The sequence below is a fragment of the Siphateles boraxobius genome, unplaced genomic scaffold (genome assembly GCF_051911475.1).
Source record: "Siphateles boraxobius isolate OS27281-9 unplaced genomic scaffold, OSU_SipBor_1 55, whole genome shotgun sequence".
NCBI lineage: Eukaryota > Metazoa > Chordata > Actinopteri > Cypriniformes > Leuciscidae > Siphateles > Siphateles boraxobius.
In genome coordinates, this window is record NW_027509181.1 from 5803774 (window position 1) to 5819259 (window position 15486).

At 38.8% G+C, this 15486-nt stretch overlaps 1 protein-coding gene across 2 annotated transcripts in view; it reads left to right on the forward strand.

Annotated features, from left to right (window-relative positions):
- The window catches only part of htra1b (HtrA serine peptidase 1b), a 63749-nt gene extending 48936 nt beyond the window's left edge, over positions 1-14813 (forward strand). The window contains exons 4-10 of one of the 2 annotated variants that reach the window (XR_013195584.1): positions 7588-7782; positions 10131-10163; positions 10510-10624; positions 10742-10799; positions 11000-11095; positions 12719-13128; positions 14298-14813. Coding sequence is in view for 1 of the 2 variants with exons in the window: in XM_077205929.1 (XP_077062044.1) it covers positions 7588-7782; positions 10131-10163; positions 10510-10624; positions 10742-10799; positions 11000-11095; positions 12719-12887 (666 nt within the window). In the remaining variant the exon portion in view is untranslated. Of the gene's footprint in view, positions 1-7587; positions 7783-10130; positions 10164-10509; positions 10625-10741; positions 10800-10999; positions 11096-12718 lie in introns of both variants that reach the window. The other variant, XM_077205929.1, reaches the window with a different exon arrangement.
- The last annotated feature ends 673 nt before the right edge of the window (positions 14814-15486 follow it).

Sequence of the window (15486 nt, forward strand, 5' to 3'; positions counted from 1 at the left end):
GGCCTATGTCTTTCTGTCTCTTGTGTTTAGTACTGGTGTCGGTACATATAATGCATATTGTTTTAGCACAAAAGCACATATAATTTGAAGACTAAATTTAGCAAAGCTAGATTTGGTGCAGGACGTAGCCTGCTGGGTTTAAGAGCAGGATTGTAGGTTGTCAGATGCAGTCAGAGGTTGTGGGAGAGAGTGAAGGAGTAGAACAGTAGCATGTTATCTTTAGCTAAGCATTGATTGTGCATCTGCAAACAAGACAGCCTGGAATGCTCAGCAGGCATTCTCCCATACTCCCTCCTCTTCCAAAAATATGGCCTTGTTTTTTGTTCTCTTTTACCCTCTGAGAATTTCAGTTAACCCTTTAGACCTTTTGCGTGAATGGTGAATGTATCCTTCCGGAGCTCCTTTGTGGGATTCGAGATTGGTAGGCCGTATGTTACATAGGTGTCTCTCATGTCTCTCATTAGCTTTCATTCCACCAGCCTCGCTCCGCACCCACAGCTGTCGGCCCCTAACCTGCTCCATCCCACAGTGAATTATAATTGGTCCGCACTTTCAGTCAGTTACCTGTACACTTCATTGGGGGTCGTTTTTAAACAATTTGTTGTTAATTAATATGTAATAGGACAAAAAAAAAATCTCATGGTCCACCACACTAGGGGTTCCCAAACTTCTTTGTGAGCTGAACCCTTTAGGCGTCAAATATTTATTTTGAAATACCCCTGAGATTTAAAGTTAATATAGGGCCTATGATCAACCTGCAATCCAAGAAGTATTTTGGCTGCTACAGGGTACAATCATTTATGTTCTTTTTGTTAGGTGTTAGTGGACTTTAATTTCTTTATTTGGATAAAAATAAGTTAGTCATATTGTAGATGAGTGTATAACACAAACTATGAGACAGGTATAATTTTAACCAACCTTGACAAATAAATAACAACATTATTTCGATAAATTTTACTCCTGTTGTTACATGAATAAAAATACGTTTTGGGGCTTGGCCCCTCATCTATGAATATCTAGTGATGTCCCTGATCAAACTTATATCATGTCAATCTATTTCAGTTTTATTTTGATTTTACATTCGATTTAATTACTTATTAGTTTTTCATTGATTTACGAGCCCCCGTTTGGTAAACCCTACTGGGCCAAAATCATAAATTAGTCTTAGAAAGTACATAGCACCTCATTCAAATAAGCCTCATGGTTTGTGCTGCCATTCATGTCTGAAGCATGGTGTAGGATGATTTACATAAAGAGTTTTAGTACTTAAGTTTAGGGCTTTGTTAAAAATACTAAGCCTAAGTATAAGCAACAGTAACAGTGATGCTTGACTTAGCACACAGATAACATGTTTGCCAAATGTCATTCCAGCTTTTCTGAAACTCTCCCCTTAATAAGGATACCATAATTTCTATTCAAGCATCTGGAATTATCCTTAGGCTACAAGCTGACAGCTGCACATACCAAAACACATAAGTGCACAGTGCACACACAGACTCAGATATGGACATCCTGAAAAAAACAATCACATTTTATTTTAAATGCAGGCAAACAATCAATTGTATTCTTCCTCTTTTTTCAGATTACACAAAACGTGAGTTTGTAGTCGATTCTTTCAACAGATATGTTTCCATCCAGTCACAGCTTGATGATATGAGCAGCCGTTTCTCTTTCTCACCAAACTTTTATCTTCATTTCCTCCCTCTTTTCCTGTTGCCAGAAGGGGAATGGTGTTGAAATCTCAAGGGTGAAAAGGGAGGCTCTAATCTGACTCAGAGTGGTATCAACCATACAGCTGTTGCCACCGCAGGCATTGATTGAACTTTCATTTATTTTTTTATGACAACCAAAAGTCTGGTGCATATACACACAAGTCCACACATAAAACTAATATGCTATTGTTCAGTTATTTGCATATTTCTAATATTCATTTAAAAAATAACAGACAGAACCAAGGGATAAGTTTTTGTCTGGTTTGTTTCAGAAGTAGTCATGTATTATAATATTGCAGCTGTTATAATATAACGACATAACAGCTGAATGAACAGAGCTATAAAACTTTATCAAGGCTGTGTCTGAAACCTAAAAATACAGACAGTGTATATAGAAAGGCATCAATGCATCTGAATTAAATGTTTGTGTATACAGTAAATGTATCCTTAGCTGCCTTTTGTCGCATTCACGTTAGTTCGGACTCGTTATGTTATAGGCATCACCTGCCTACGTCACTCATTTGTTGTCACGGACACTAATCACGTTCAGCTGTGCTCTAATTAGTCACCGTAATTAACACCTATTATGTTCAGTTCTGTTTCAGTCCCGTGTCCGGTATTGTCTATGTTCAGTGTGTGTTGCTATCCATTTGCCTTGTATTTGAATCTCTTCTGAATAGACCTTCGTATTGGATATTACGTCTTCCTCATCTGTCTGTCTGCAACCACCCGGGACAAAATACCGGACCAAACAAGTGAACGAGTTTGTAAGATTTTTTCTTTTCCATTTTTCCTGTTCAGTGTTTTTGCTTCTGCCTTGAGCAGGGAGAACATTTAGAAAAATGTCTGGATCTCGCCCATCAGACCACCTTCCCATATAACAGTCTATAATTTCGAGGGAGTGCTGATGGACGTCGAGGGTTCGGAAGTGAGCCGAGGTCAGACATTGCTTCACCTCCGCTACGGACTTGCGGACCGTCCGCTGCTCTCTGGTCCTCCAGCCCTTCTGCTATGGCTTGCTCCGCTCTACCTCAGGCTCCACCTCCACCCTCGGTCGCTGCATCTCACTCTCAGACCTCTGGATCTCCACCTCGCTCTCGGGAGGTCATCGCTGCGGCTCTGTCAAGGCCTTCAAGATGTTCACCATCTCTCCACTACCTCGACTCATCGGCTGCGCGGTGGGCTCTGTCAACTCTGCCGTGGGGCACCACTCTGGCTGTGGCCTGGATGAACAGCCATCATCCCCTGCTCAAGGCCACCCTTTGGCTCAGTCCACCTCCATCACTACCCTGGACTTTGTTGTTCGTCCTCCTCCCGGTCGTCCTTCCAACCCCAGAACCATCATCTGCCTGTCTGTGCCATCCCTTCTTCAGCCCCTCATCCTCTTCATCTGCCTGTCTGTGCAATCCCTCCGCCAGCCCCTCATCCTCTTCATCTGCCTGTCTGTGCCATCCCTTCGCCAGCCCCTCATCCTCTTCATCTGCCTGTTTTTGCCATCCCTTTGCCAGCCCCCTTAACCATCCCTTGCCATCCCCTCATCCCCTCACGTTAATTTGGACTTAGGTTATGTTTTGTCATTACCTGCCTACGTCACTCATTTGTTGTCACGGACACTAATCACGTTCAGCTGTGCACTCATCAGTCACTATCATTAACACCTGTATACATGTTCAGTTCTGTTACAGTCCAGTGTCCGCTATTGTCTATGTTCAGTGTGTGTTGCTATCCGTTTGCCTTCCTGTTAGATCTTTAGAGAATAAACCTTTTGAATTGAATCGTATACGTCTTCCTCATCTGTCTGACAGCAACCTCCTATAACACCTATGATATACCACAATCCTGTGCATGTTTTTTGCTGGATAGTGAAAAAAAAGGTATTTGATGGAATAGTTGAAGGAAGTAAATTAATTCATAAATGTCTGTTTTCAATATCTGGTTTCTGTTTACATTTCTAGAAAACTACTTACACATGTACTTACTCACATATACAATTCACTGTATATGCGATTAATTGCATATAACATAAAAGTTTGTAAAAAGTGTGTATGTGTTATATATATATATATATATATATAACCAAGCCTTTGGGTTGAATTTATTTATTAAAATCTTATCCCAATGGTTGGGTTGTTCCATATTTGACCCAAATTTGGGTTAAAACAACCCAGACCTAAAACTGGATCAGGTGTATAAAAAGACATGCAAATAGTTGGAACTCAAGCAGGGAGTAACATGGAGGACATCTTCATGTAAACATCAGAAAGCCGTGGTCCTCTTTAGTCTGAGTATCTGAGGTGTGTGGCTTACTCATGTGGCTCTTTGAGGTCTTTCATTATCTGCAAGATCATCTGAACATTTCAAAGCATCACAGGGCAAGACATCCCATCAGATTCAGCACATAGAGATGAAGGTAGATCTGTTTAGCCACTATGTCAAGCTTCATGTTTGGTGTAAAACAACCACTGACCAGAAGAACCCCATACCAGCTGTATGTTGATGAAAGCATTATGGGTGTGTTTTACTGCCTTGCAGCTCAGCTAGCCATATCAGAGCACTTGAGGAAAATGTAAGAGCATTCATCCACAAGCTGAACCATACAAAGAATGTGTTAACCCAAAACACACAAGCAATAAGTAGGTAAAACAAGAAGCAATGAAGAATCAATGGGAATCCAATGTATTAAAGTGCCCCTATTAGGCTACTTTTAAAGGTTCCTAATTTTGTTTTGGAGGTCTCCTAAAATAGATTTACATGCATTCAAGGTAAAAAAAAATACTTACATTTTCTCATAACATACATTGCAGCATCAGTCTCAACGTTTCCCAGTGTCTGAAACAGTTTGATACAGGATTCGGGCTCTCTAAACCCCTCCTTTCCAAGAGCTTTCTCTGCTCTGATTGGTCAGATGGCCCACACTGTTGTGATTGGTCTACCAATCGGAAACTAAATGCCCATTACATATCAGAAATTTGTTTCAAACCTACATAGGTTTGTGCAGGAAGTAAAATTATTGATGCCTTGTTTCAGGCAATTCAGAATTGGTTCTTTCTTTTGCGAGACAATAACTCTGAAATAGTTTACAACAACATTGCAGACATTTTATATTCACAATCTATATTACACACTACATGAAAGGTAATATCTGGAAAAGCATTATAGTGACACTTTAACCTAACAGAAATGGTGGCACTTTGAGTGGTAGTACATTTCAGAAATCCCCTGATTTTCAGACATTTGTAGGAAGAATGGACTGAAACATTTGCATGATGATGCCGGAGAGTTAAAAAATACATGGTATCACTTTATTTCGATAGTCCACTTTAGAAATTCTACTAACTATAAGTAACTGCATGCATATAAGCATATAAGTAACTGACATGCAGCTACATGTCAACTAACTCTCATTAGAGTATTAGTAGACTGTCTGCTTAATATCTGCTAACACTTTATTTTGTTGGTCCCCCAACAGACATCCTACTGACTATAAGTAACTTAGCAACTACAAGTCAACTTGTTCTCCTAACCCGAAACCTAACACCTAACCCTAACCTAACAGTCTACTGACAGTCTACTACACTCTACTAATACTCTAATGACAGTTAGTTGACATGTAGTTGAAAAGTTACTTGTCTAAAGGTGTCTAAAGTGACTATCGAAATAAAGTGTAACCAAATACGATTAAAATAATTTTTTCCTCAGAGCAGGTCTCAAACTGAGAATTCAGTTAAGTCTCCTGAGCTGTAGAGAGCAAACTATGAGCAATAACATTTGCTTTTGGGAAGCAGGAAAAAAAACAGCTTGAAGATTTAGGCCTACTTACTTCATTTCTGTTAATTAATGATTGCTAAAATATTTAATGAATATGAAAAAATTCTTGCCATTCCATTCCCTTTCTACTCCATTTCGCTCTTTCAAGGATACTTTTGACACCTGCCACCTGACCACGCCCACCTCACCTGTTGTCTATAAATTGATTGTGAACCCTTTAGCTCATTCTTTGCACTCTCTATTTGCACTGCGATGCATACTGTGTGCGTCTGTATGAAATAGCGTGAGCCCATCTATCAATCTGATTGTCTTTTTTATGCCTTTTTATGATTTACTGTCACTCTGTTAACATGTGCACTGCTGATTGATTCCTTTGTTTGTCAGACATGTAGTGATGGCAAAATGAGGCTTCCTGAACCACTGAGACCTTGCAGCCCATTTCTTCACCCCAAAGGTTCATTACTCGAATATTTATAGCTTCGAAGTCTCGAGTCTCGAAGTCTCGAAGACTTATAGCTTCATTCAGCATTGCTCACTAGTGACACCTAGCTACTGTGCAAAGAAATAGCAGACAAATTAATATATTCTGAACCAATGACCTGAGCAGACTTATGATGTCCGTATATGTCCGGATAGTGACAGTATGATCAACAAAAGTGATGGAGGGTGGATTATTATGGTGGAGGGAGTGTAATAAAGTAAACTGCAACAGAATAGTCTGGGGTGGGAAAAATTAAGAATTGTTTCTGGTGGGTTTTGTGCAGTGAACGGTTACTAGTTTTAGTGCAGTGTTGTGCTTATAGGACTAGGGATATAGAGGAGCATACTGCAACACTGCAGTTTGGGGTGGCTGAAGGAAGAATTACAATAGACTTTTATTGAGAAACAGAATTTCTTCAAGTGTGTTGGGGTTTAGATGATTCCTCTTCTTGGACAAAACCTCTCCAGCCTTGGAACAGAGGATGCAGGGGAACATAAAAATGCCAGTGCCAGCTGGTATAAATGAGGATACTGATGCTTCTGTTGAGGCCAGACAGGAGAGTCTTTCTTCTTTCTTGCTGGCTCCATTACCAGGAAAAAGAAAGAGTCACAAAAAGCAAACAAATCCAAAAGGGCAATCCAAAACAAAAAGCAGTCCAGACTATAATATAGCTACTATAATTAATAATAACAATATACTATAACTTTTCTAACCTGATATAATGTACAGCCCGATCACATATATGACACAGTAAGGACATAGACAATGAGAGTTCTCTAACTCTCTGACTCTGACACTACCACAACTGCGTCTACTACCCCTGAAAACAGCCACAAGGTGGCGCGAGTTTCGAACCCCCTTTATCTGGAAGCGACACTCAGACCGAACCGATGACGTATCCACACAAACCGAGGCCTCGTTTGTCATTAATCACGTGATTTTCACGTTAACAACACAAGCTTCGAATCACGGCTTCATCTGGCACGCCAATTTTTTCTCGACACAAGCTCCGACGCCTCGGTTCAAATGTCACATCACTACAGACATGTGCCATGAGCCATGTGGGAAGATTTTTTGTTTGAATTATGTTTAAAGCCTGTTCAGCTGTGATTAGTAACCTCGCCTCTCCTTTGTTAATTTGTATAATTGTTCAATTTGTGTTGATTGATCACTGTCACTAATTCTATTATTTCTTTGTTATCCCCTTATGCAGCACACCGACAGTGCATTGAACCAAAGTTAACCTGAATGATAAAATAAAATACTCCTGGTGTTGGAAAAAAACCCTTGCCTTCTTACTGCCTCATTCATCGCTCCGTATCACCTGATGTCTTCTGCCCGAGACTCTGTTTGCTCACCAAACCCTCACTTTACCTGAACCATTCTCATCACCCTACAGTTCCTACAGATTATTTTATTTTTAATAATTGTATTTATTTGAATAGATAAAGTTACCTTAATAATATATTGAATAACTTATTTTAATGGGGCATATTTGCAATTTCAGGAAATCTATAGGCCGTATCATAATTCTGTCTTTAAACTATAAATTGAATTCAATTACCAATTATGGCCAAGGACAATAGTGTTAAAGCCTCATGTTGTATTTTTTTTTTCATATTGCAGATGAAACTCCCAGTGCTGTTGTTGGGCAGATCAGCTGATCTGAGACCAGGCGAGTTTGTGGTCGCTATCGGCAGTCCGTTCTCCCTTCAGAACACAGTGACCACAGGCATAGTCAGCACCACCCAGAGAGGCGGCAAAGAGCTGGGTCTGCGTAACTCTGACATGGACTACATTCAGACAGATGCCATCATCAATGTGAGCTCAAACACTACATTAGATCATTAATTACATAAACAGTCTTTGTTTGCTAAGTGGATCAATGAAATGATGTTCAGTTTTGTCTGTATCTGTTAATAAGAAACATATTTTTTAATTAGACAATGACTTGAGTACTGCTGCATGCTGACAGCAGCGTGTCTGTGTATCTATTGGCGGTAGCAAATCTATACTTGCTCTACAGCGTGTGTAGCATGATCTAGTTGATCTAGTCCACCAAAATCAAATACATTAAAGCTACACTGTGTAATTTTTTAAGTTGAGTCTTAACAAAATACACTTTGTGTAACGGGTGGGTGTATGCAGAGGAAGACGAGAACTCGAAAATCCAAGAACAAAGAACTTTTACTTATAATAATACTCAGGGTACAAACAGGCAGGAGATACACACCGGGGAAAATAAATCGTAACATCGACAAGGACAGACTGAACAGAAGCAAACTAAATACAGGCACTGATGAACAAAAACCAGGTGGCACAGATGAAGGTGATTAACAATACACAGGTGATGATGATGGACTAATGACGGTTGGCATGGAGATAGATGAGTGGCGGGAAAACAAAGGACATGTGACTAATACTGAAGACAAACAGAAGATCAAACAGACACAAACGACACTTTGTGCTCCTTAAATGTGTAATTACTTCTGCCAACTAATCAAGTATTCGTAAGCGTAGAATCTGCCATTTAGAATACATACGAGCTAGCCGCTCAAATGGCAGAAGCCATGTTGCGCTTCCATCTTGAAAATAGATTAGCTAAAGAGGGACATACCTGAAAATTCAAGCTTCGCCTTTCGCGTTTTTACACTCAGTGGCACCGTGATGAATGCGACGGGGAGATTACCTGTGACTGCCGGCAGATTTTAAATAATACGGCCACCATATGAGTTAAAACACTCTCGGAATGTGAGGGACTAGAAAGTAATATTCAGTTGGTAGTCATATACAATTTCACCACTAGATGGGAGAAAATCCTACACAGAGTAGCTTTAACATTGATCGCTTGCTCAACATTTAAATAGTCTGGTTCAATGAACACTGTAGGCTAGTCCTGCAGCGGGCTATAAGAGTTCCTCTGAAACCCTCCACCTCCCCAGCTCCACCTGTCTAGATCTGCTATGCGATTTAGTATGTTGTGATGAAACAGCTGCCTCCCCCTCATTATCAGTGCCACCCCATACGCGTTCATGACAGGAGTGGGTGTGAAAGAGAGAAGGGGCGCGTAAACAACCAGGACTGGTGGCTGTTAAATGCAGAGTGCATCTCTTCCCCCGTGCATGCACACTGGTGTCCTCATGGGTCCAAAAGGGGAGCATGGAGGGTTTATGCACCACCTTATGGACTGAGTCACCGGACCCATAGTCTCGCGTAGCCAGACTGGCGGCAGAAGGTCTGGACTCCATAGCAGCGTTCATTGGCCAAGGACCACCCAGAGGCTGTCTGACTGGCATGTAGAGTAACCAATCACAGTTTGTTTTTGTTCCGTGTCATGTTTAGGGGTGTGAAAATGTAAAGTCGATGTCCCTAAAATAACAGACGGTGTGTAAAACGTTTGGACAAATTTGAGTCTATGCCACAAACTTTACATATTTCAAATACTTTTGAAAATCCAGTGTTTATTTGTTCCTGATAAGCGCTCATTTTTACAGTTGTGAACACAACGGCGTTCTACTTCATTGAGGGGTTTGGCGCCACAGAATCTTCGTTTTCAGGTGTACCGTTAAAGAAAGCGACACACACATCTCCCGGAAATCCTGCAGAATTCAACCAATCAGATGATGACTTTAAAAAACCCGAAGTGTTTCCAGTTAAGTGTGCCAAATGCATCAGACATTCAGCCAACGGTCTGTAGGCGCGACGTCTGAGGCTGAAACTACCGGACTTGTGGACCGTATGGAAAACACTCGTTTGCGCCGACTGGTTAGGATGCTGGTCTGCCATTTCCTCCATGTGCCGTGGCCTCAGGGAAGATGAGCTGCTGAGGAGAAGCACACACGCCGGACCCTTACCTGAATCCATAGCCGACTGAACACTGCCCCTCCTTCATGATTCCCCCGGCACGACAAAGACACCAGATCCTCTGTTTATTTGGACACTTTCCCTTTTGAACACTTTATTCTCTTTTTAGACATTTTTTTATGTTTTATTTATAGCAATACACAGTGTGTCTGTTGTGTTTGTCTATTGGCAGCAGCAAGTACATACTTGTTGTTATGATTTAAATTTATGTACATGACCCATTAGTGGCAAAGAGCTCTTCACTATATAGAGAAAAAAAAAGAATCGCACACATTTCATAAACCCAAACTCTTTCTGTGTTTTAGTATGGCAATTCAGGAGGGCCCCTGGTGAACCTGGTAAGATTTTTACTTTGTTATTATGTCCTCCCCATATGCAAATAATTAAACCAGCTTGAGTCTTACGTGATAGCGAATTAACAGGAGTGACAGAATGCAGCAAGGACCAAGTTTACACAGTCAATAATGTTTATGGCAAGTCTTTATGAGCCTGGAAACATATGTTGTTGGTAGAAAGACTGTGTTTTGAGTCAGCCGTGAACATAAACACATGCGTGCATTCATAATGATTAATGTCGGAAGTATCACATTGTGACAGGAAGACATCTGTGCATGCAGATGTACGGTGTGTTTGTGTGAGTTCACATTTACATTTGTGTGTTCACTCTTGTGTCTGTTGCTGTAGGATGGTGAAGTGATAGGAATCAACACGCTGAAGGTGACAGCAGGAATATCCTTCGCCATTCCTTCTGACAAGATCCGGCAGTTCCTGGCTGAGTCTCATGACAGACAGGCTAAAGGTCAGGAGCAAAATGATGGACTAAAATGTGCTAAATCAAAAACATCTACTCTATTTAAACACTAAAATGTGATTGAGATTTATAGTATCGATCAATAAATATATCTTTATTTTTCAGGAAAAACGGCCACAAAAAAGAAGTATATCGGTGTGAGAATGATGACATTAACCCCAACGTGAGTCACAAATGCAGGGCATGCTTTCTGAATACTGTTGTGTATTTGTGATTGTGATTCTTGAGGAACATTTAAATCAAATGAAGCAGCCATCTAAAATTAGTCATTTCAAATTGTATAATCCAATACACATAGCAAAAGCTGGATTCCAGCAAACATGACATTTATATCTGTACTACCTTTGAATCCGTCACTCTTAGACTTGCTAAGGAGCTAAAGGAGAGACAGAATGATTTCCCAGATGTCACCTCTGGAGCATACGTCATTGAAGTTATCCCGAAAACACCAGCTGAAGTGTAAGTCCATCGCACCACATGAAAGAATGAAGTCAGGTGGTTGAAGGGATTTGTTACAATTAGTAAAAGTTAATGTGCACATTCAAACCTATGATAAAGACATTTTATCTCACAATCAGACTTTTTTTTCTTAGAATTGCAAGTTTATATCTCAATTCTGAGGGAAAAAAAGTCAAAATTGTGAGATAAGTTTGGAATTGCAAGAAAAAGTCCGATATAGCCTTAACTCGCAATTCAGACTTTTTTCTCAGAATGTGTTTATATCCCACAATTCAGACTTTAATCTCAGAACTGTGAGTTTTGCAATTTTGACATTTTTTTCTCTGAATTTTTTATTGCGTGAAGGAAACAAGCTTCCATACTAACCAGATCACAATAAGAAATTCAATGACTTTGGCCATAGTTTCATATTTGATGCTGTCTTTACCATACAAATGCTCTATTTAAATACAGATTTTTTTCTGATTTAAATTAACAGTTTTGGGCTTTCTAAAACATGTGCAAAATGTGTACCTAATATCATAATCATGCTGAGGCAGCAGTTTTTTCTTTGCCTTAAGCAAATTTTTTTGTAACTAAAATTAATTTAAATAAATTAATGTAAAAAAAAAAATTTCATTTAGTTAATTAGTTGGATTTCATTGTGTGTGGGTGAACCTTCACTCAAAAGTAGCCATATGATTCCACTCAATTGTAGCAAATGAGATGATGTGAACTGTACATAAGTGGCCACTTCCTGTCATTGTGGTTAGCCCGTTTAGAGCTAATTGAGTTGAATGCTGCAGTATTGGGGATTTTTCCATAAATGCACATAGTTACAATTTGTGGCTAGAGAATTTAAAGAGAATTACTGTGAATTAGAGCATGATCCATTTAATGTAACAGTATCTCAAATTTGACAAGAGCCATTCCAAACAGTGTGTAGATGGCCCATTTCTCAGGAAATGGTGCATTTGGGGAGAAAAAAAAGGACTAAAACCTAAAAAAATACAACTAAATTTGAGGTTGCTGCCTTCAAAATTCAGATTAATACTCAATGTGCCTATGATACTGTAGATACAGTTGTTGAGTAAATCCAGATAGAGTTATTGGTAATTAAATAAATTTATAACTCATGACTCATTTTCTCTTTCAAACATGTTACGTCAAACCTGTTAATTTTACAACATTTCAGTGTTGGATGTTACATTAATATAAATGTGAACATAATGAAATTCTGATATGAGAAACTTTTGTTTAATATCTTACCATTAAATATGATGTCAGAAAGATCCAACAATCCATTTTTAGAATGTCAAACCAGAAAATGTGGGGATTAAAGATTTTGAAAGCACGACGTATTTTACAAAAAAATCTACACAGTGAAAGCATGATATTTAAGTAAAACCCCATCTGTAGTAAGCACTATTTCCTGAGAGTAAGCCAAATATATTCTGAAACAGAGGAAAAATTTGTTTCTCACTAAACAATCAAGCGAGTTAATGACATCCCCTCCTTTAAACTATGTAAAAAATATGTATATATATATACTTTTTGGTAATTGGAATCCAATAATGTGAAGCCAATAAAAGCACAGTTAGAACAATTAAGATAGGTTTAACGGCTTCCTGTTTTGTTTTCTAGTGGCGGTCTGAAGGAGAGTGATGTCATAATCAGCATTAACGGGCAGAGGATCACGTCAGCTAGTGACGTCAGCACATCCATCAAGAGAGACGAGAGTCTGAGAGCGGTGGTACGACGTGGCAATGAAGACGTCATCCTCACAATCATTCCAGAGGAGATTGACCCTTGACCTTCCTCGTGCTCGCCCATGAGCTGGTTCTCAGACTTTTACTGAATGTGTGTCCGGAGCCACACTCTTGCTAGAAATCTTAGTGAACACTTTCATACCCAACCAATCATCCAATCTGAATATTGCTCTCAGCTTAGACCAGGAAATGTTCTTTTCTCACTTTTTTCCATATATGAAGTCATTTTCTGTTTGTTCATCGATATACCATGATAGAATGAGCCTTTTGTAAATAGAAAAGTTAGTTCACTGACAATCCGAAATGTATATAATTTCTCTGTTCCAAAACCTAGTGAGCTGCCAAATTTTGTGATGAGCACAATGATTCCATTCAAGTAAATGTCGATTCATTACTGAAAAGTATCTACTAAAATAATTCAGTGTAATTAAAAAGAACTGTTTTATCCAATATTTGCATGTGGACTGTATTTGTATGCTTACCCTGATGGCACACATATATTGTGGAGATGTGTTTTTGATGTGCGTATTTTCGTCTGGTTTAATCTGAAATAAGTAGCTTCCTGTCAGATGTTAAAGGGATAGATCATCCAAAAATGAAAATTCCGTCATCATTAGGCTACTGAACCTCTAGTTGTTCCAAACCTGTGTGTATTTCTTTCTTCTGCTGAACACAAAAGAAGATATTTTGAAGAATCGGGGTAACAAAATAGTTGATGGGGCCCATTTACTTTCATAGATACATTCTTAAAATATCTTCTTTTGAGTTCAGCAGAAGAGAGAAATTCATACAGGTTTGGAACAACTAGAGGGTGAGTAATGATGGCAGAATTTTCATTTTTGGATGATCTATCCCTTTCAATAGACATTTAATTTTTTTTTGAAAATTATTCGATTCAAATGGCTTCTCAAAAAGAAAAATGTAGGTTGGGACTTGTTATTGCTGGGAATAATGATCTCGTGATTGACAGGTTGTCCCGCACTCGCACCGTAAAACACATCATCATAGAAGAGATGTCTGCAAGACAAAAGTTATTTTGATTAAAGATTACGATGGCACATTATTTAAAAAATAATAATAATGATGTGCACGGATAAATCATTTATAATAAGTCCATGAAAAAAACAGAATTGTCCAAACTGATTTCATGGTGACTTTTACATGTTTCTGGTTTAGAATGTATGGAAACAAATGTTTTCCAGATGAAGAGCTCCATTAAAGACATCCTGGAGATGTGTGTGTGCTATCTGGGTAGAGTATTATGCTGTTAGTTTAGCAATATGCTAACAGCTAACTAAAATCAGTTGTGTCTCCCATGATGCGCACTTATTTGTATTGCATGCAGTAAGTTACAGCTGGCGATGTTCCAAATCGGTCACATATGAGGTTACATGGCAGTTACTTCCCTAGTAAGAAGCTGCCTATAGTAAGTAATGCCTTTATAGAAGAGGCAGCTCACTAGGTTTTGGAACAGACTGTGTATTTCGTACTTATGTATACATCAGCAAGGCATCATGAAATGTTGTTGTCTGTATTCAGCTTGCTTCATTTTTTATATTTACACTAAAATCTCAGACTTGACAATATTTGAAAAAGAATTGTGGGCATACCTTTTCTTCTTTAAATGTTTGTGTGTCTGTTTGTCAGACGGCAGTTTCAGAAATGAAATTAAAGAAGGTTAACGTTTTTAAATCGTTTTAGCATCGCAGTGTTTCACTTCCCAATCATCAACAACTGATGTATTTGGTTGATGTGGAGAGATGCAATACTAGATTGATCTGGCCCCTTGGCAAGAAATAATCTAGCAGGGAATATGGAAGCAGTGAGTGCCCAGATTCGCTCTATTAATTCTCGATAGTTTAATATAGATTTTAATAGAGGTCCTGCTGTGTGGATCTGGTTCTCTTGAGGTCCTATCCACTCTTTACCAATTTATCATTCATGTACCAAAATAAATTTCAGTACTGTCATGATTGGACGTTGTGCTTGATTACATATTAAGAAAACATCTTTAAATAAATAAATCGCTCATTCTTCATAGTCTGCCTCTCCTGAAAAAGTGTGGGCAGAGGGACTCATAAAACTCTGTGAATTTGATTATTATTGCCCCTTTAAGAAATTTTACTCAAATCACGCCAAATCACTCATCGAGTTGGGTCCCATCTATCACAAATAACCTCAGAACACACTTAACACGATTTTGCCCAGCAAGTCATCTTCCCGGATCAATTAATCAATCAGGTTTTGTGTTTATGGTTAGGTTTAGGGCTGAAAATAGGAGCTTATTCAACATATTCACTGTCATTTTCTTTAGATTTTTGGGGTTATGGTATCGAGTTCAGCACTATAAACTTCAGAGGGAGCTGAGCAAGTCTTTGGAATATAAAATAAATAAAAATATCATGATAAATTTCTGGCCAATTTTCACAAACTTTTTATCCAATTTCTGGAACTTTTATTACCTAACCCAAGGTTCTATCTTGTACCAACATGCCGAAAAAGTACAGTAGTAACTTATTTGGCCTATAATGCTTTGATTCATCCAATAAATAAATGTATTTACAGATGTATATATTTATAAAATATATTCTAAAAATGTATTGGTTATTTAAAAATGCATGTATTTAAACTGTCAGCGTTCCA